Source organism: Hevea brasiliensis, unplaced genomic scaffold (assembly GCF_030052815.1).
Source record: "Hevea brasiliensis isolate MT/VB/25A 57/8 unplaced genomic scaffold, ASM3005281v1 Scaf89, whole genome shotgun sequence".
Taxonomy (NCBI): Eukaryota; Viridiplantae; Streptophyta; class Magnoliopsida; order Malpighiales; family Euphorbiaceae; genus Hevea; species Hevea brasiliensis.
The window spans coordinates 68,085-91,021 of NW_026615309.1; the positions used below are offsets into that span (position 1 = coordinate 68,085).

At 31.0% G+C, this 22,937-nt stretch overlaps 1 protein-coding gene and 1 pseudogene across 1 annotated transcript; both read left to right on the forward strand.

Moving 5' to 3' along the window:
• The first annotated feature begins 422 nt into the window (after positions 1 to 422).
• On the forward strand, positions 423 to 535 carry LOC131177797 (U6 spliceosomal RNA; annotated as a pseudogene).
• An 18,257-nt stretch (positions 536 to 18,792) lies between these two features.
• LOC131177795 (putative lipid-transfer protein DIR1) lies at positions 18,793 to 19,101 on the forward strand. The gene has a single exon (XM_058142900.1). The coding sequence runs from the start codon at positions 18,793 to 18,795 to the stop codon at positions 19,099 to 19,101; it is 309 nt and encodes a 102-aa protein (XP_057998883.1).
• Positions 19,102 to 22,937: the final 3,836 nt, after the last annotated feature.

Here is a 22,937-nt window from a genome sequence, read left to right on the forward strand (position 1 = left end):
GTATATTAAATTAAAAAAAAATTAAAATTTGTAACACCCTAGGCAAATCCCACATTTACAAAACACGGGAGAGATGCTGGGTTCATAAGTTGACAGTTCGTAACTCCTAGTGACGCGTTTTATTGTGAGGGCCTTCAGCCCAGAGCGGACAATATCACTAGTGGGCCGGGCCATTACATTTGTGGTATCAGAGCCGCTCCGCGTGCAACCTTGAACGATGGTGGGGCAAACCTTAGTGAGGACGCTGAGTCCCATAAGGGGGGTGGATTATAACACCCTAGGCAAATCCCACATCGACAAAACACGGGAGAGATGCTGGGTTCATAAGTTGACAGTTCGTAACTCCTAGTGACGCATTTTAAAACCGTGAGGGCTTCGGCCCAGAGCGGACAATATCACTAGTGGGCCGGGCCATTACATTTGTAAAAATCAAACTGATAGGACACATCCGATAAAATTGGAACGATACAGAGAAGATTAGCATGGCCCCTGCGCAAGGATGACACGCACAAATCGAGAAATGGTCCAAATTTTTCACTAAATGTGACGCCCCTTACCCGTCTATTGTATAGCCGAGCAAGAAGTGCCACATTCGGTGCCGGAGCACCCTATCTTGTCTTGTCATGTCTATTGTAAATTTTAATATCCTTTAAATCAGGTAATTTATGTGTAGAAATTTTTTTTTTATATCTTATTTTTGTGGAGACCCGAACAGATCCTCCTCTGTTTTATTAGCATTTGGCAGGTTCCACTATCACTTGTTAACATATTCATAGTCATCTCACATATTTCCATATCATATTCTCTTTTATTATATCATTTGCAACTATTAATGAGATCTCAAAATGAAGTGTCATCTATTGCATTCATATTGAAATTCATAGATAATAAATTATAAGTTTTCATTTCAAGTCCAAAATAAAATACATCATAAACTAGTAATTACATCATGACTAGACATAATGAACCAAAATACTAGTCTACACATGGGCCCTACCAAAATACAAAAGACTGGTGAGGTGACTCTGATCGGTGGCAGATCTGGTCGGAACTCTGTCCAAATACTACTGTGGCGACTGCTGATCTTCAGTACCTACGCGATGGAAAACCAACGCGCTAAGCATAACGCTTAGTGGTGCATAATTTATAATAACAATAATTTAATAATTTGAAACAATATATGCAACTCATAATTTCTGGGTCTTTTACATTTTTATTGCTCTTTGGAAATAATTAACATTATTGGGATCTTTTATGATTACTTATTGTATTTTAAGTCTTAATTAATTTTTTTTTTTTATCAGTGCCCAAGAAAACCTATAACAAATTATAAAAGCTGGATGTACGGGTGTATACTGGTTAGACAGCCATATGTCTATCCAAAGATATCGTCACATCGAGCCACGAGGCGGTATCGGGCATGAGACCATTGTCGAGCTTGTAAAGCCAGAAATAAAGTAGGCATATAGCCTGTAGAACAATCATACTAGACATATATTGTCAGTTCATGATTTTCTCGGTAGGCAGTACTGCTATCTGTAGTCCCTAATTGGTATACCAATTTATCCAACTAAATAAATAAGTCTAGGTATACTATGGGCAATTAAATATTTTTAATTAATTTAGCACTATTCACTATTACTATTTTCTAGTACTGTTCATTGGTACCATAAATTTCATATTAATAGGACATTAGCCTAATTTACATATTCATATCATTTTTAATATTAAATTTTCCTTATGAATATTTTAATTACCCTATATAGCATTTTTCCCATGAACCTTTCATTAGGTTCATGTTGATGTGTTATCTTTATCTAGGAATTTGACTAGGTTGGGATGTCTATTTAGTCACAATTCCTTCATAACAATTGCTCCTCTATGTTTAAACTTGAATTTCAGTTTTTGAATCACTGAGTTTGGGGTTATAGAACTCAAGTTATGGACAAAATACCAAAGGAATAATATTTTGGGACATTTTCTGGGTTGGCAGTTTCAGTGACCCAACTTGTGCTAACCATTTGAATTGGTTAAAGGAAAAACTGGGTTAAGTGGTCTTCATGAAAAGTGTATCCCTATGTCTAAACTTTCCATGGGTAAAATTTTAGGTCATTTGGACCAGTATAGAGAGAGTTATGACCAAATGAACACGTACTGTTCATTTGGTCATTTTCTGGGTTGGCAGTTTCAGTGACCCAATTTGTGCTAACAATTTGAATTTGTTAAAGGCAAAACTGGGTTAAGTAGTCTTCATGAAAAGTGTATCCCTATGTCTAAACTTTCCATGGGTAAAATTTTAGGTCATTTGGACCAGTATAGAGAGAGTTATGACCAAATGAACACGTACTGTTTATTTGGTCATTTTCTGGGTTGGCAGTTTCAGTGACCCAACTTGTGCTAACAATTTGAATTTGTTAAAGGCAAAACTGGGTTAAGTAGTCTCCATGAAAAGTGTAGCCCTATGTCTAAACTTTCCATGGGTGAAATTTTAGGTCATTTGGACCAGTATAGAGAGAGTTATGACCAAATGAACACGTACTATTCATTTGGTCATTTTCTGGGTTGGCAGTTTCAGTGACCCAACTTGTGCTAAAAATTTGAATTTGTTAAAGGCAAAACTGGGTTAAGTGGTCTTCATAAAAAGTTTAGCCCTATGTCTAAACTTTCCATAGGTGAAGTTTTAGGTCATTTGGACCAGTATAGAGAGAGTTATGACTAAATGAACACGTACTGTTTATTTGGTCATTTTCTGGGCTGGCAGTTTCAGTGACCCAACTTGTGCTAATAATTTGAATTGGTTAAAGGAAAAACTGGGTTAAGTGGTCTTCATGAAAAGTGTAGCCCTATGTCTAAACTTTCCATGGGTGAAATTTTAGGTCATTTTGACCAGTATAGAGAGAGTTATGACCAAATGAACACGTACTGTTCATTTGGTCATTTTCTGGGTTGGGTTGCAGGGTAATCCGAATTTAGGCAGAATTTAGGTCAAGTTTTGGACAGAATTTGGGCATGGTTTCTTCATAGAATATGGGCTATTTTGGGTCTAGTTTCACCTCCAATTGGCCTCATACTAATTGGGGTCACACAATTTTATTTATGGCCTAAAATGTACACTGCCCTCAACAAACACAACCTGCAGAAAATTAACACTTCCAAAACTCAATCTCCTCCAACTTCCTTACTTCAATTTGCATGCAATACACTTCTATAAGCAACAATCTCACCCCAATAGGTCAATTTCAATATTTTACACAAAGTCCTCAACATTTACACAAACCCTAGTTTTCAAAGTTTCAAATTTACACAAACACTACACAGTCAAACACCCAAACATTTCAACTAATTACACATTCTCATGGAACCATTTTTCATCACTTAAAAGTAATAAACTTCAAGTTCCATGGCTGCCAAAAATTCAAGGGTTCTTTCCTCTAGATTTCCTTTTTGTTTTAATGGTATTTATGCTTAGCTAAACATGCTTTTCATGTTTAATAAAGAGAAGAAGAGGGATTAGTGCACTAACCTCTTAGGTAACTTGTTAAACTTCAACTTTTCTTCTTCTTTTCACTATCAATGGCTTCCTTATGGAGTGGGCTAAATTTTTAATGAAGGGGTCTATGGGTTTTGGTGAGGAGGAAGCTTGGAAAATCAAGCTTTAGGGAAGACAAAAATGGAGGGAGAGAGCTCCCATGGTGGACGGCAAGGAGAGAGAGAGAGAGAGAGAGAGAGAGAAGAGGGAAGAAGAAGATGGTTGGTGGGGTTTTGTCTCTTGTGGGTATTTATATATATATACATTTATGTGTACTTTATTGTTTTTAAATTTCATAAATCTATTTCCTTTCTTTTCTTTTCTTTCATTTTTTTTTCTTCTTCTTTCTCTTCTCATTTTTCAAATTCAAATTCATAAATTTAATTTATGTTATTTATTTTATTTCCTAATTTTAATTTGACATTTATGTCAAAATTCACCTCTATGGGTGAAATGACCAAAATGCCCTTCATGGTGCATATCGGGTTATTTTTATTATTTTTGTACCAAATAAATAAATTCTCTAAATTTTATTTTATTTTCTCAAAATTTTTCTTACATTTTTTTTTAATATTTATTTCATTAATTTATGCATCATCAATATAGTTTAAGTGTAGTTCGGACATTTTAAGCGTCCAGAGCAGACATTAGTCATCAGAACAGTAAAATGTACGGACTACATTTGGTGAGGACGTTACAATTCTTCCCCTCTAAATAAAATTTCGTCCTCAAAATTTACACAGTGTAATTAATCGAGGAACCGCTATCTCCTTGTCTTTTCACCTTTTTGTGTTATAATACTTTACTTTTTTTTTTTTTTTAGTCTGTCTTATTAATCCTAGTTGTACAATCTTATCCTTATCTCGATTTACTATTGGAAATACGTAGCTCTACACAATAGTCCCAAGTCGGTACTGTAATCTGCAGCTTACAACACAAACATCAAGAGCATTGCATAGTTACCACGCTATATCCCAATAGACTATCTCTTTTTTTTTTTTTCAACCAGTTCTGTACTCATCTTCTTTCATCTCACATACAGCCCCCTTCTCATTTCCATCTATTATCTTTAACACGATCCTTTTCAGTTGATAATCTACAATCACCTGGTGACCTAAAGGGTTGGTGACAAGTATGTCATCTTCTGACCCATCTATCAGTATCCTCTTTCAACAGGAGGTACAATGCATATATAGGGGTGAACATAGTTAGGGTCTATCAATACATACTTAAAGGTATTATAATTAGAGAATGTACCTCTAACAATGTCTACCAGGTCTGGCTCCTTTCGAGCCATAGTGTACACGCAGGGTGCTACTTCAACCTCGGGTTGTTCTATAGTCTCAGAAGCTCTCTGTGATGTACCAGCTATCTCTGGTCTCATTGGTCTTCTACCCCTCTGCATCAGTAGGCAGACCTCTGAGTCTGTGGTGGAGCTGTGGGAGCACTCCTCCATGGGCAATCTCTCAAAAAATGCTCTGTGGACCCACATCTGAAACATCCACCCGTTAGCAATCTACACTTTCCTCTGTGGTTCTTCCCACAATGTGTACAAATTGGCATCAGGGTTGATCTCCGTGCTATAGGACCCGTAGAATTGCCAATTGATACACCCGTTTGACCTCCTCTCCTCGGGGTAAATTGGAACCTCTGCCTCTATTCTCTGCTTTGAATCTGACCCTCAGACCCCCTGAGTCTCTTGCTCTCTGTAGCAAGCTACTGGGTGGCAGTCCGGACCCTCTCTTCTTGTTACTGTCCCTCTGAACTGCTCATCATTTTTAACTCTCTCTACTAGGGTCCTATATGCTGGCTGGGGAGGTGGTGGAATAGCTCAGTGACTGTGAGCAATTGAGTCATTTGCTCTAGGAAGGCTTGCTGTGTCCTTACTAAAGTACCCAACGATGGTTTTGCTCTCACGCTCTGCGCCTGACTAGGCAGTGCGGTGCGTGACTCTCTACTTCCTCCTCTATCGGTTCTGGAGGTCCGTGCTCTGAAGGATCAGATGCCATCGATCCTATAAAACAGACAAAGAAACAGATCTGCGTTAGTGTCACCTCGACTCTATTTAAAGGCCCATGCATGTGATGCAACTATTTCTTTCTATCTATCTAGGTCTAGGACCGCCTAAACCTCTGCTCCGATACTACTAAATGTGACGCCCCTTACCCGTCTATTGTATAGCCGAGCAAGAAGTGCCACATTCGGTGCCGGAGCACCCTATCTTGTCTTGTCATGTCTATTGTAAATTTTAATGTCCTTTAAATCAGGTAATTTATGTGTAGAAATTTTTTTTTTTATATCTTATTTTTGTGGAGACCCGAACAGATCCTCCTCTGTTTTATTAGCATTTGGCGGGTTCCACTATCACTTGTTAACATATTCATAGTCATCTCACAGATTTCCATATCATATTCTCTTTTATTATATCATTCGCAACTATTTATGAGATCTCAAAATGAATTGTCATCTATTGCATTCATATTGAAATTCATAGATAATAAATTATAAGTTTTCATTTCAAGTCCAAAATAAAATACATCATAAACTAGTAATTACATCATGACTAGACATAATGAACCAAAATACTAGTCTACACATGGGCCCTATCAAAATATAAAAGACTGGTGAGGTGACTCTGATCGGTGCGATCCTGGTGAACTCTGTCAAAATACTCTTGTGGCGGCATTCGATCTTGATACCTCTGCGATGGAAAACCAACGCGCTAAGCATAACGCTTAGTGGTGCATAATTTATAATAACAATAATTTAATAATTTGAAACAATATATGCAACTCATAATTTCTGGGTCTTTTACATTTTTATTGCTCTTTGCAAATAATTAACATTATTGGGATCTTTTATGATTACTTATTGTATTTTAAGTCTTAATTAATTTTTTTTTTATCAGTGCCCAAGAAAACCTATAACAAATTATAAAAGCTGGATGTACGGGTATATACTGGTTAGACAGCCATATGTCTATCCGAGATATGTCTGTCGAGCACGAGGCATTGTCAGACACGAGACCATTGTTAGGCTTGTAAAGCCGTAAATAAAGTAGGCATATAGCACGTAGAACAATCATACCGGACATATATTGTCGGTTCATGATTTTCTCGGTGAAGCGATCTTGCTATCTGTAGTCCCTAATTGGTATACTAATTTATCCAACTAAATAAATAAGTCTAGATATACTATGGGCAATTAAATATTTTTAATTAATTTAGCACTATTCACTATTACTATTTTCTAGTACTGTTCATTGGTACCGTAAATTTCATATTAATAGGACATTAGTCCTAATTTACATATTCATATCATTTTTAATATTAAATTTTCCTTATGAATATTTTAATTACCCTATATAGCATTTTTCCCATGAACCTTTCATTAGGTTCATGTTGATGTGTTATCTTTATCTAGGAATTTGACTAGGTTGGGATGTCTATTTAGTCACAATTCCTTCATAACAATTGCTCCTCTATGTTTAAACTTGAATTTCAGTTTTTGAATCACTGAGTTTGGGGTTATAGAACTCAAGTTATGGACAAAATACCAAAGGAATAGTATTTTGGGACATTTTCTGGGTTGGCAGTTTCAGTGACACAACTTGTGCTAACCATTTGAATTGGTTAAAGGAAAAACTGGGTTAAGTGGTCTTCATGAAAAGTGTATCCCTATGTCTAAACTTTCCATGGGTAAAATTTTAGGTCATTTGGACCAGTATAGAGAGAGTTATGACCAAATGAACACGTACTGTTCATTTGGTCATTTTCTGGGTTGGCAGTTTCAGTGACCCAACTTGTGCTAACAATTTGAATTTGTTAAAGGCAAAACTGGGTTAAGTAGTCTTCATGAAAAGTGTAGCCCTATGTCTAAACTTTCCATGGGTAAAATTTTAGGTCATTTGGACCAGTATAGAGAGAGTTATGACCAAATGAACAGTTGGTCATTTTCTGGGTTGACAGTTTCAGTGACCCAACTTGTGCTAACAATTTGAATTTGTTAAAGGCAAAACTGGGTTAAGTAGTCTTCATGAAAAGTGTATCCCTATGTCTAAACTTTCCATGGGTAAAAGTTTAGGTCATTTGGACCTGTATAGCGAGAGTTATGACCAAATGAACACGTTCATTTGGTCATTTTCTAGGTTGGCAGTTTCAGTGACCCAACTTGTGCTAAAAATTTGAATTTGTTAAATGCAAAACTGGGTTAAGTGGTCTTCATGAAAAGTGTAGCCCTATGTCTAAACTTTCCATACGTGAAGTTTTAGGTCATTTGGACCAGTATAGAGAGAGTTATGACCAAATGAACAGTTGGTCATTTTCTGGGTTGACAGTTTCAGTGACCCAACTTGTGCTAACAATTTGAATTTGTTAAAGGCAAAACTGGGTTAAGTAGTCTTCATGAAAAGTGTATCCCTATGTCTAAACTTTCCATGGGTAAAAGTTTAGGTCATTTGGACCTGTATAGCGAGAGTTATGACCAAATGAACACGTTCATTTGGTCATTTTCTAGGTTGGCAGTTTCAGTGACCCAACTTGTGCTAAAAATTTGAATTTGTTAAATGCAAAACTGGGTTAAGTGGTCTTCATGAAAAGTGTAGCCCTATGTCTAAACTTTCCATACGTGAAGTTTTAGGTCATTTGGACCAGTATAGAGAGAGTTATGAACAAATGAACACGTACTGTTTATTTGGTCATTTTCTGGGTTGGTAGTTTCAGTGACCCAACTTGTGCTAATAATTTGAATTGGTTAAAGGCAAAACTGGGTTAAGTGGTCTTCATGAAAAGTGTAGCCCTATGTCTAAAATTTTCATGGGTGAAATTTTAGGTCATTTTGACCAGTATAGAGAGAGTTATGACTAAATGAACACGTACTATTCATTTGGTCATTTTCTGGGTTGGCAGTTTCAGTGACCCAACTTGTGCTAACAATTTGAATTTGTTAAAGGCAAAACTGGGTTAAGTAGTCTTCATGAAAAGTGTAGCCCTATGTCTAAACTTTCCATGGGTAAAATTTTAGGTCATTTGGACCAGTATAGAGAGAGTTATGACCAAATGAACACGTACTGTTCATTTGGTCATTTTCTAGGTTGGCAGTTTCAGTGACCCAACTTGTGCTAACAATTTGAATTTGTTAAAGGCAAAACTGGGTTAAGTAGTCTTCATGAAAAGTGTAGCCCTATGTCTAAACTTTCCATGGGTAAAAGTTTAGGTCATTTGGACCAGTATAGCGAGAGTTATGACCAAATGAACACGTTCATTTGGTCATTTTCTGGGTTGGCAGTTTCAGTGACCCAACTTGTGCTAAAAATTTGAATTTGTTAAAGGCAAAACTGGGTTAAGTGGTCTTCATGAAAAGTGTAGCCCTATGTCTAAACTTTCCATAGGTGAAGTTTTAGGTCATTTGGACCAGTATAGAGAGAGTTATGACCAAATGAACACGTACTGTTTATTTGGTCATTTTCTGGGTTGGCAGTTTCAGTGACCCAACTTGTGCTACTAATTTGAATTGGTTAAAGGCAAAACTGGGTTAAGTGGTCTTCAAGAAAAGTGTAGCCCTATGTCTAAACTTTCCATGGGTGAAATTTTAGGTCATTTTGACCAGTATAGAGAGAGTTACAACCAAATGAACACGTACTGTTCATTTGGTCATTTTCTGGGTTGGGTTGCAGGGTAATCCGAATTTAGGCAGAATTTAGGTCAAGTTTTGGACAGAATTTGGGCATGGTTTCTTCATAGAATATGGGCTATTTTGGGTTTAGTTTCACCTCCAATTGGACTCATACTAATTGGGGTCACACAATTTTATTTATGGCCTAAAATGTACTCTGCCCTCAATAAACACAACCTGCAGAAAATTAACACTTCCAAAACTCAATCTCCTCCAACTTCCTTACTTCAATTTGCATGCAATACACTTCTATAAGCAACAATCTCATCCCAATAGGTCAATTTCAACATTTTACACAAAGTCCTCAACATTTACACAAACTCTAGTTTTCAAAGTTTCAAATTTACACAAACACTACACAATCAAACACCCAAACATTTCAACTAATTACACATTCTCATGGAACCATTTTTCATCACTTAAAAGCAATAAACTTCAAGTTCCATGGCTGCCAAAAATTCAAGGGTTCTTTCCTCTAGATTTTCTTTTTGTTTTAATGGTATTTATGCTTAGCTAAACATGCTTTTCATGTTTAATAAAGAGAAGAAGAGGGATTAGTGCACTAACCTCTTGGGTAACTTGTTAAACTTCAACTTTTCTTCTTCTTTTCACTATCAATGGCTTCCTTATGGAGTGGGCTAAATTTTTAATGAAGGGGACTATGGGTTTTGGTGAGGAGGAAGCTTGGAAAATCAAGCTTTAGAGAAGACAAAAATGGAGGGAGAGAGCTCCCATGGTGGACGGCAAGGAGAGAGAGAGAGGGAGAGAGAGAAGAGGGAAGAAGAAGATGGTTGGTGGGGTTTTTCCTCTTGTGGGTATTTATATATACACATTTATGTGTACTTTATTGTTTTTAAATTTCATAAATCTATTTCCTTTCTTTTCTTTTCTTTCCTTTTTTTTTTTCTTCTTCTTTCTCTTCTCATTTTTCAAATTCAAATTCATAAATTTAATTTATGTTATTTATTTTATTTCCTAATTTTAATTTGACATTTATGTCAAAATTCACCTCTATGGGTGAAATGACCAAAATGCCCTTCATGGTGCATATCGGGTTATTTTTATTATTTTTGTATCAAATAAATAAATTCTCTAAATTTTATTTTAATTTCTCAAAATTTTTCCTACATTTTTTTTAATATTTATTTCATTAATTTATGCCTCCTCACTATAGTTTAAGTGTAGTTCCAGACATTTTAACTGTCCGAACAGACATTAGTCATCAGAACAGTAAAATGTACGGACTACCTTTGGTGAGGACGTTACAAAATTAGCAATATGCATTAGAATTATAAATAGTCATGTGCAAACTATATATAATTTACTAATACGAGATGGTTATTAAACACAAGAATTAAAATAAACATAAATATATATGATGCTCTCTAGGCTTAAGAAAAATAAAACAAAAAAAAAGAACAAAATTTTGTGAAAAGAGTGCTTTAAATGTCCATAATGAAGAAGCGGAAGCATGAAAAACATAAGTTTAGATCATTGAATTCAAAAATTTTCATCTAGGGTCACATGCATCATGCAAGATTTATTTTTATCTATTTGATTTCAATGATAAGATTTATAATTTTGGAGTTTTATCAAACTATTAAAGGCCTCCATATTTAATCAAAATATTCTAATAATATAATTTCATTAACAAATAAATATAAATTGAATGCTTTTAAGTTTTAAAGATGCTATGAGTAGTCTGTACTACATCTTAAGCATCAAGTTAAATTCAAATATTTAAATTCATATTACCGTTTTCATTATTTTAAAGATGATTTATGTTTTGAAATATAAATTGAGCTGCTCTATGATTTGTTTCTAGTATGAGTCCACGTGAGTATTTTTTGAAAATATGTAAATGTAACCTATATATTATCCCTCAACAACCCTGAATTTCTTTTAAAAAGCTAAAATTCTAACGAAATATTAAATGCATGTTACCATTTTTAGCTCTTGTCAACTATCTCATAACGTACTACATATTGTATTACTTTAACAAGCCTAAATACTCAAGATAAAAAAACAAATAATTGCTAAAATAAAAATTACTCTTGACAACATTCACTATAAATTGACTTTTAGGGTAGGAGACAAGCACACTTGAATAAGAAAATAATATTAAAACACAAAATGGCTAGCTCTAAAAGTAATGTTATAGCATTGTGGATGGTAGCAATGTTTCTTACTATGACAACGATGGAAGGAATCAAGGTTGCAGCCGTTTGTAACACATATATGAAGGGAATCAATAACCAATGTTATTCTGCAATTTTTGAAAATCCACATTCTCATCCGAGCACGTAATACTGCAATCTTATTCAACAAACAGACTTGCGTTATCTATGCAAATACAAGTATTTGCTATATACTCTTGGAGTTGATGTTAAGAAAGGAAATGTGGGAAGCAAAATCCATGTTACTAATACAAGTTTCTCAAATTTAATTTCTTCAAAAAAACTGAAAAATTAGGAATTTTAAATTGTGAAAGCCAATGAATATGAAATTTAATCAATGTGGTGTATTTTTTTATGTATCAAAAAAATTATATTTGGAATTATACAAGTAAAATCTTATATTTTCTTAATAATTTTAGCACTTCACTATATATTTTATACGTGGTGAACTCGTAAATGGTATTAAGTTCATTTCATTTATCATATGATAACTAATTTGAATTAGCACTAAATACTATGCAAATAAAGGAATGAATAAATAGTTGTTACATGAAGAAAAAAGAACTATATGAAATTTTCATTTTTCTCTTGTAATTTGAAAAATTCTTATGAGTATATCCTTTTAGCTTTAACTCTATTTAGAGAGGATATTGCTATAAAGTAAGAGTGAGCACTATTTGGCTTGAACTAAATAAGCTGCATTGAAACGCTATAATTCGTTAAATTTCAGCGGACAAACATTAATTTTTTGTCAAAAAAAATAAATTATATTTTATGGGTGAAATTTTAATTTCAAAAAATTTTGGGGCTCATGGCTCCCTTGTAACCTGAATAGTTCCACTCCTATTGGTAGTGACCCATAGCGTTGATCGTGAAGCTTATATACAAGTTTAATTTTTTTTTCATTTTTGTATATTAAATTTAAAAAAAAATTAAAATTAGCAATATACATTAGAATTATAAATAGTCATGTGCAAACTATATATAATTTACTAATTCGAGATGGTTATTAAACACAAGAATTAAAATAAACATAAATATATATGATGCTCTCTAGGCTTAAGAAAAATAAAACAAAAAAAAAATTGAACAAAATTTTGTGAAAAGAATGATTTAAATGTCCATGCTTCTTTTAGAAATTGTCAGTAGCGTAGAAACATGATATTACTAAAATAAGTGGGGATGATAAATTTTTTGTTCGACATGAGCACGTAAGCCTCATAAATATGATAAAAAAAATTTTTAACTCATAGTATTCATGTAAAAGTTAGTTACAGAATAAGATATTGAAAATTGACTTTTAAATTATTTTTTGCTAACGCTTCAAATTAATTAGAAGTTTTATGCTTGTTAAGTACAACAACAATTGTCAAGGTCAACAATTAAGCTCTTAACTATTATTGCATAGCAAAATGAAATTAACGTTTTTGTTCTAAAAATTTTAATATTAGGTCAATCATTGCCAAAATAAATATGTTATGAAAAATAGAAATTTGCAATTTCTATTTTCAAAGATGTCTTAAGGTTTATAATTCTAGAGTTTAATCAAACTATTAAAGACATTCATATTTAATAAAAATATTCTAATAGTATGATTTAATTAAGATAATAAATTTAAATTGAAAGTTTTTATGTTTTAAAGATGCTATGAGTTGTTAGTACTGCATCTTAGGCATTAAGTTAAATTTAAATCCATATTACAATTTCTTTAAAAGTTTTAATAGAAAATCAATTATTGCCAACATTAATGTGTTTATGAATAATGGAAAGTTACAATTTCCATTTTCAAGAATGTTATAAGATTTATAATTTTGGAGTTTAATCAAACTTTTAAAGGCCTCCATATTTAATCAAAACATTCTTATAATATAATTTCATTAGGATAAATTTTGACAATTGTCCTTGAACTTATCTAGTTGTAACTTTACAGTCCCTCAACTTAAAAATGTAATATAAAACCCCATCAACTTTCAAATTTTGCACAGTAAAATCCCTCTAACCTCAAATTATCAGTTTTTTAGTTAGACGCTGACTTAGACATCTCTAGCATGGAGCTTAGTCAGTATTTCTCTTTTCTCTCTCAAGTCATATATAAATTGAATTCTTTTTTTCTCTATAGACAGAATAATTTTTCATACGTAAAGAGAATAATTTTACACTTTGCATAAGAGAGGAGAGAGAAATGTTGACTAAGTACCATGCGGGAGCTATTCACATCAGTTTCTGACTGAAAAATCAGCAATTGGAAGTCAAAGGGATTTTACTGTGCAAAATTTAAAAGTTTAGGGAGTTTTATGTTACATTTTAAAGTTAAAGGACTGTAGTGTTACAACTATATAAATTCAGGGACAATTGTTGAAATTTATCAAATTTCATTAACAAATAAATTTAAATTGAATGCTTTTAAGTTTTAAAGATGATATGAGTAGTCTTTACTACATCTTAAGCATCAAGTTAAATTCAAATATTTAAATTCATATTACCATTTTCATTATTTTAAAGATGATTTATGTTTCAAAATATAAATTGAACCACTTTATGATTTGTTTCTAGTACGAGTCCACGTAAGTATTGTTTGAAAATATGTAAATGCAACCTGTATAATATCCCTCAACAACCCTGAATTTCTTTTTAAAGATAAAATTCTAACGAAATATTAAATGCATGTTACCATTTTTAGCTCTTTCAACTATTTCATAACGTACTACATATTGTATTCCTTTAACAAGCCCACATACTAGAGATAAAAAAAAAATAATTGCTAAAATAAAAATTACTCTTGACAACATTCACTATAAATTGACTTTTAGGGTAGGAGACAAGCATACTTGATAAGAAAATAATATTAAAACACAAAATGGCTAGCTCTAAAAGTAATATTATAGCATTGTGGATGGTAGCAATGTTTCTTACTATGACGACGATGGAAGGAATCAAGGTTGCAGCCGTTTGTAACACAGATATGAAGGGAATCAATAACCAATGTTATTCTGTAATTTTTGGAAATCCACCTTCTCAACCGAGCATGCAATGCTGCAATCTTATTCAACAAGCAGACTTGCCTTGTCTATGCAAATACAAGTATTTGCTATATACTCTTGGAGTTGATGTTAAGAAAGCTATGGAAATTCCTGGGAAATGTGGGAAGCAAAATCCATGTTACTAATACAAGTTTCTCAAATTTAATTTCTTCAAAAAAATTGAAAAATTAGGAATTTTAAATTGTGAAAGCCAATGAATATGAAATTTAATCAATGTGGTGTATTTTTTTATGTATCAAAAAAATTATATTTGGAATTATACAAGTAAAATCTTATATTTTCTTAATAATTTTAGCACTTCACTATATATTTTATACGTGGTGAACTTGTAAATGGTATTAAGTTCATTTCATTTATCATATGATAACTAATTTGAATTAGCACTAAATACTATGCAAATAAAGGAATGAATAAATAGTTGTTACATGAAGAAAAAAGAACTGTATGAAATTTTCATTTTTCTCTTGTAATTTGAAAAATTCTTGTGAGTATATCCTTTTAGCTTTAACTCTATTTAGAGAGGATATTGCTATAAAGTAAGAGTGAGCACTATTTGGCTTGAACTAAATACACTGCATTGAAACGCTATAATTCGTTAAATTTCAGCGGACAAACATTAATTTTTTGTCAAAAAAAATAAATTAAATTTTATGGGTGAAATTTTAATTTCAAAAAATTTTAGGGGTCATGGCTCCCTTATAACCTGAATAGTTCAACTCCTATTGGTAGTGACCCATAGTGTTGATCGTGAAGCTTATATACAAGTTTTTTTTTTTTGAATATTAAATTAAAAAAAATTTAAAATTAGTAATATGCATTAGAATTATAAATAGTCATGTGCAAACTATTTATAATTTGCTAATATGAGATGGTTATTAAACACAAGAATTAAAATAAACATAAATATATATGATGCTCTCTAGGCTCAAGAAAAATAAAACAAAAAAAAAAAATTAGAACAAAATTTTGTGAAAAGAATGCTTTAAATGTCCATACTGAAGGAGCGGAAGCATAAAAAACATAAGTTTAGATCATTGAATTCAAAAATTTTCATCTAGGGTCACATGCATCATGCAAGATTTATTTTTTTTCTATTTGATTTCAATGATAAACAGCATATTAAAACTCTTTTAATATGTTTTTGGATCTACATTTGTCATTTAAGATTTTAGAATTAACAGATTAATTCATTAGAACCATAGATTAGATCAAGAACAAGTGCACTAACCTTTTTGATGCACTGCAATGTGTTTGGCACCTTTGGGATTCGCCTAGGACACCAGATGTTGTTCTTCTAGCTTGTCCACACCAAGATCACCAATGGCAGCCCCTTGAACAGCTTCTCAAGCCTTTCCATTCAATTAGAAATTCAGGTTTTGCCTTTTGAGGGATTACAGATGTATACAGGACATTAGAAACGATTTCTAGCAATTTTAATTCAAGAGAATATTGGCAATTCTCTTTGAATTGATGAGAGATGAAGAAGAAGAGAGGGAGAGGCTCCTTTGGGTGGCGGCACCAAAGAAGAACAGCAGCCCTTGTTTTTTAACGCTCATAACAACATATTATATAGCTAGGTCACCACTAAAAACCCTTGCCACATGTCACCTTCTGATTGGCTCTTAGTTTAATTGACCCAATCACATTGTGCCAAGTGTCAAACCTAGATTTAATCTTGACTTTGATCATCTTACATGATTAAAAGATAAATGTCAAGCTTATGTGTAGTACCATGTGTCACCATCTCTTGGTGCCACATGTCACCATCTCTTGGTGCCACATGTCACCCTGTGAAATGACCAAAATATCCCTGTGTCTTAATTTTGAGTTTTGAACCCAAAATAATTATTTATGTTCTTCTAATCAATTTATATCAAATATAAATTAATTAATTAATCTCTATTAATTAATTTCTCATAATTAAATTCATATTTAAACACTTGTAAATATAAATTTAACTTATACTATATATCCAATAATCTAGATTTGGTTTCAAGCTATGCTAGGGACTTTGCAATCTTATTGCAAATCAAACCTATTTAATTAATCAATTAAACTCTTTAATTAATTAATTAAATCATATTTAACTTGGTGATTACTTGTGTATGTGTGTGACTCACTAGGCTCATCACTAATTGGCAATGAGATATGATATCAACTCTTAATATCTTCAGAACTCTTTCTTAGCATAAATGATTTCTCTAAATCATTTTAGGCAGCTCATAGACTATGGTTAATACCTAGCATAGCATGCCATAGCCACCCAATTAGTAATAAGGTTTACCTTAAATGAACCTATAATCATATGTTACCATGCACTAGAATCTCTCTGTTACAAAATCCCAATTCGAGCTGGAGTCATAGTTAATGTCAAACCCCATTTGCTATGAATATTATATTCTCTTTTAATTCTAGTTCTTGATTAAAAGATTTTCTCATCAGAAACTCTTTTCTGATTAAATCTGTCTGTCCTGGCTAGGAACTTGAAACATCAAGAACAATTAAATGAATATAGGATTTTATCCCTATTTACTTAGGGTAATACATTCCATCTTGATCAACACTTACCTCCATATATAACTAGTAGGAGCCAACATATGCCCATATACACATACACAGTACAAGTATGAAAGCAGTGTCAAACTCAAACCACCTACATACAAGATAACTATGCTATCTCAAGTCTAAAGATTATATGCACTGATATGATTTATAACAATACATTGACAAGAGTAAACTCCATGTGCTTGTCATAAATGTCATTGGTTCGACCTACTTATCATGTATAAGTGCCTGTCATATTTGTTATATGTCATGAGATTCACCATTCCATCTTATTTACATCTCATATAAATAACTTGGGAACAAATATGATTATAATCTTTCTGGATAAGTCATATCCTTATTATGAAGTATCCACGATTGTGAACCAATTTATGATACTTTGTGCTAGAAATACTGTTACTCATAATCTTAACAACTTAAGAATAGAATTTCTAACAAAATATCAATGGACCTTTTCTATTACACATAAATATATTATGTAAATAGAAAAGTGAAAAAGCCTTTTATTTATAAAACATGTACAAGATACATACTAAATGATATGCTCTAGGGCATACTACTAACACATACTTCTTTTAGAAATTGTCTTTAGCGTAGAAACATGACATTACTAAAATATGTGGGGATGATAAATTTTTTGTTCGACATAAGCATGTAAGCCTTATAAATATGATAAAAAATATTTTTTACTCATAGTATTCATGTAAAAGTTAGCTACAGAATAAGATGTTGAAAATTAACATTTAAATTATTTTTTGCAAACGCTCCAAATTAATTAGAAGTTATATGCTTGTTAATTGTACAACAACAATTGTCAAGGTCAACAATTAAGCTCTTACCTATTATTGCATTACAAAATGAAATTAACGTTTTTGTTCTAAAAATTTTAATATTAGGTCAATCATTGCCAAAATAAATATGTTATGAAAAATAGAAATTTTCAATTTCTATTTTCAAAGATGTCTTAAGGTCTATAATTCTAGAGTTTAATCAAATTATTAAAGGCATTCATATTTGATGAAAATATTCTAATAGTATAATTTAATTAAGAAAATAAATTTAAATTGAAAGCTTTTATGTTTTGAAGATGCTATGAGTTGTTAGTGCTATATCTTAGGCATTAAGTTAAATTTAAATCCATATTATCGTTTCTTTAAAAGTTTTAGTACAAAATCAATTATTGCCAACATTAATGTATTTATGAATAATAGAAAGTTACAATTTCTATTTTCAAGAATTTTATAAGATGTATAATTTTGGAATTTAATCAAACTATTAAAGGCATCCATATTTGATAAAAATATTCTAATAAGATAATTTCATTAACAAATAAATTTAAATTTAATGCTTTTAAAGTTTTAAGATGCTATGAGTAGTTAGTACTACATCTTTAGCATTAAGTTAAATTTAAATATTTAAATTCATATTACCATTTTCTTTATTTCAAAGAAGATTTCCGTTCCAAAATATAAATTGAACTGCTCTATTATTTGTTTCTGGTATGAGTCCACGTGAGTATTTTTTGAAAATACATAAATGCAACCTTTATAATATCCCTCAACAACCTTGAATTTCTTTTAAAGGCTAAAATTCTAACGAAATATTAAATGCATGTTACCATTTTTAGCTCTTGTCAACTATCTCATAACGTACTACATATTTTATTCCTTTAACAAGCCTAAATACTCGAGATAACAAAACAAATAATTGCTAAAATAAAAATTACACTTGACAACATTCATTATAAATTGACTTTTAGGGTAGGAGACAAGCACACTTGAATAAGAAAATAATATTAAAACACAAAATGGCTAGCTCTAAAAGTATTGTTATAGCATTGTGGATGGCAGCAATGTTTCTTACTATGATAACAATGGAAGGAATCAAGGTTGTAGCCATTTGTAACACAGATATGAAGGGAATTAATAACCAATGTTATTCTGCAGTGGCTGGAAATCCACCTTCTCATCCGAGCACGCAATGTTGCAATCTTATTCAACAAGCAGACTTGCCTTGTCTATGCAAATACAAGTATTTGCTATATACTCTTGGAGTTGATGTTAAGAAAGCTATGGAAATTCCTGGGAAATGTGGGAAGCAAAATCCATGTTACTAATACAAGTTTCTCAAATTTAATTTCTTCAAAAAAATTGAAAAATTAGGAATTTTAAAATGTGAAAGCCAATGAATATGAAATTTAATCAGTGTGGTGTTTTTTTTGTATCAAAAAAATTATATTTGAAATTATACAAGTAAAATCTCATATTTTCTTAACAATTTTAGCACTTCACTATATATTTTATATGTGGTGAACTTGTAAATGGTATTAAGTTCATTTCATTTATCATATGATAACTAATTTGAATTAGCACTAAATACTATGCAAATAAAGGAATGAATAAATAGTTGTTACATGAAGAAAAAAGAGCTGTATGAAATTTTCATTTTTCTCTTGTAATTTGAAAAATTCTTGTAGTATATCCTTTTAGCTTTAACTCTATTTAGAGAGGATATTGCTATAAAGTAGGAGTGAGCACTATTTGGCTTGAACTAAATAAACTGCATTGAAACGCTATAATTCGTTAAATTTCAGCGGACAAACATTAATTTTTTGTCAAAAAAAATAAATTAAATTTTATGGGTGAAATTTTAATTTCAAAAAATTTTGGGGCTCATGGCTCCCTTATAACCTGAATAGTTACTAAATTAAAAAAAAATAAAATTAGCAATATACATTAGAATTATAAATATTCATGTGCAAACTATATATAATTTACTAATTCGAGATGGTTATTAAACACAAGAATTAAAATAAACATAAATATATATGATGCTCTCTAGGCTTAAGAAAAATAAAACAAAAAAACAAGAACAAAATTTTGTGAAAAGAATGATTTAAATGTCCATACTTCTTTTAGAAATTGTCTTTAGCGTAGAAACATGATATTACTAAAATATGTGGGGATGATAAATTTTTTGTTCGACATGAGCACGTAAGCCTCATAAATATGATAAAAAAATTTTTTAACTCATAGTATTCATGTAAAAGTTAGTTACAGAATAAGATATTGAAAATTGACATTTAAATTATTTTTTGCAAACGCTTCAAATTAATTAGAAGTTATATGCTTGTTAATTATACGACAACAATTGTCAAGGTCAACAATTAAGCTTTTACCTATTATTGCATTGCAAAATGAAATTAACGTTTTTGTTCTAAAAATTTTAATATTAGGTCAATCATTGCCAAAATAAATATGTTATGAAAAATAGAAATTTGCAATTTCTATTTTCAAAGATGTCTTAAGGTTTATAATTCTAGAGTTTAATCAAACTTTTAAGACATTTATATTTGATAAAAATATTCTAATAGTATGATTTAATTAAGAAAATAAATTTAAATTGACAGTTTTTATGTTTTAAAGATGCTATGAGTTGTTAGTACTACATCTTAGGCATTAAGTTAAATTTAAATCGATATTACAATTTCTTTAAAAGTTTTACTAGAAAATCAATTATTGCCAACATTAATGTGTTTATGAATAATGGAAAGTTACAATTTCCATTTTCAAGAATGTTATAAGATTTATAATTTTGGAGTTTAATCGAACTTTTAAAGGCCTCCATATTTAATCAAAACAATCTTATAATATAATTTCATTAGGATAAATTTTGACAATTGTCCTTGAACTTATCTAGTTGTAACTTTACAGTCCCTCAACTTAAAAATATAATATAAAACCCCATCAACTTTCAAATTTTGCACAGTAAAATCCCTCTAACCTCTAATAATCAGTTTTTCAGTTAGACGGTGACTTGGACATCTCTAGCATAGAGCTTAGTCAGTATTTCTCTTTTCTCTCTTAAGTCATATATAAATTGAATCCTTTTTTTCTCTATAGACAGAATAAATTTTCATACGTAAAGAGAATAATTTTACAGTTTGCATAAGAGAGGAGGGAGAAATGTTGACTAAGTGCCATGCGGGAGCTATTCACATCAGTTTCTGACTGAAAAATCAGCAATTGGAAGTCAAAGGGATTTCACTGTGCAAAATTTAAAAGTTTAGGGGGTTTTATGTTACATTTTAAAGTTAAAGGACTATAGTGTTAGAACCATATAAGTTCAGAGACAATTGTTGAAATTTATCCAATTTCATTAACAAATAAATTTAAATTGAATGCTTTTAAGTTTTAAAGATGATATGAGTAGTCTTTACTACATCTTAATTCAAATATTTAAGTTCATATTACCATTTTCATTATTTTAAAGATGATTTATGTTTCAAAATATAAATTGAACCGCTTTATGATTTGTTTCTAATATGAGTCCACGTGAGTATTTTTTGAAAATATGTAAATGCAACCTGCATAATATCCCTCAACAACCCTGAATTTCTTTTAAAAGCTAAAATTCTAACGAAATATTAAATGCATATTGCCATTTTTAGCTCTTTCAACTATCTCATAACATACTACATATTGCATTCCTTTAACAAGCCCACATATTCGAGATAAAAAAACAAATAATTGCTAAAATAAAAATTACTCTTGACAACATTCACTATAAATTGACTTTTAGGGTAGGAGACAAGCACACTTGAATAAGAAAATAATATTAAAACACAAAATGGCTAGCTCTAAAAGTAATATTATAGCATTGTGGATGGTAGCAATGTTTCTTACTATGACGACGATGGAAGGAATCAAGGTTGTAGCCGTTTGTAACACAGATATGAAGGGAATTAATAGCCAATGTTATTCTGCAGTTTTTGGAAATCCACCTTCTCAACCGAGCATGCAATGCTGCAATCTTATTCAACAAGCAGACTTGCCTTGTCTATGCAAATACAAGTATTTGCTATATACTCTTGGAGTTGATGTTAAGAAAGCTATGGAAATTCCTGGGAAATGTGGGAAGCAAAATCCATGTTACTAATACAAGTTTCTCAAATTTAATTTTTTCAAAAAAATTGAAAAATTCAAAATTTTAAAAATATGAAAGCCAATGAATATGAAATTTAATCAGTGTGGTGTATTTTTTTATGTATTAAAAAAATTATATTTGGAATTATACAAGTGAAATCTTATATTTTCTTAATAATTTTATTATTTTATACGTGGTGAACTTGTAAATGGTATTAAGTTCAATTCATTTATCATATGATAACTAATTTGAGTTAGCACTAAATACTATGCAAATAAAAGAATGAATAAATAGTTGATAATGAAGAAAAAAGAACTATATGAAATTTTCTTTTTTCTCTTGTAATTTGAAAAATTCTTATGAGTATATCCTTTCAGCTTTAACTTTATTTAGAGAGGATATTGCTAAAAAGTAGGAGTGAGCACTATTTGGCTTGAAGTAAATAAACTGCATTGAAATGCTATAATTCGTTAAATTTCAGCGGACAAACATTAATTTTTTGTCAAAAAAAATAAATTAAAATTTTATGGGTGAATTTTTAATTTCAAAAAATTTTGGGGTTCGTGGCCTCCTTGTAACCTGAATAGTTCCACTCCGATTGGTAGTGACCCATAGCGTTGATCGTGAAGCTTGTATACAAGTTTAATATATATATATATATATATATATATATATATATATATATATATATATATATATATATATATATATATATATTTGTATATTAAATTAAAAAAATTTTAAATTAGCAATATACATTAGAATTATAAATAGTCATGTGTAAAGTATAGATAATTTGCTAATCCGAGATGGTTATTAAATACAGGAATTAAAATAAACATAAATATATATGATGCTCTCTAGGCTTAAGAAAAATAAAACAAAAAAAAAAATTGGAACAAAATTTTGCAAAAAAAATGCTTCAAATGTCCATACTTCTTTTAGAAATTATCTTTAGCGTAGAGACATGATATTACTAAAATATGTGGGGATGATAAATTTTTTGTACGACATGAGTACGTAAGC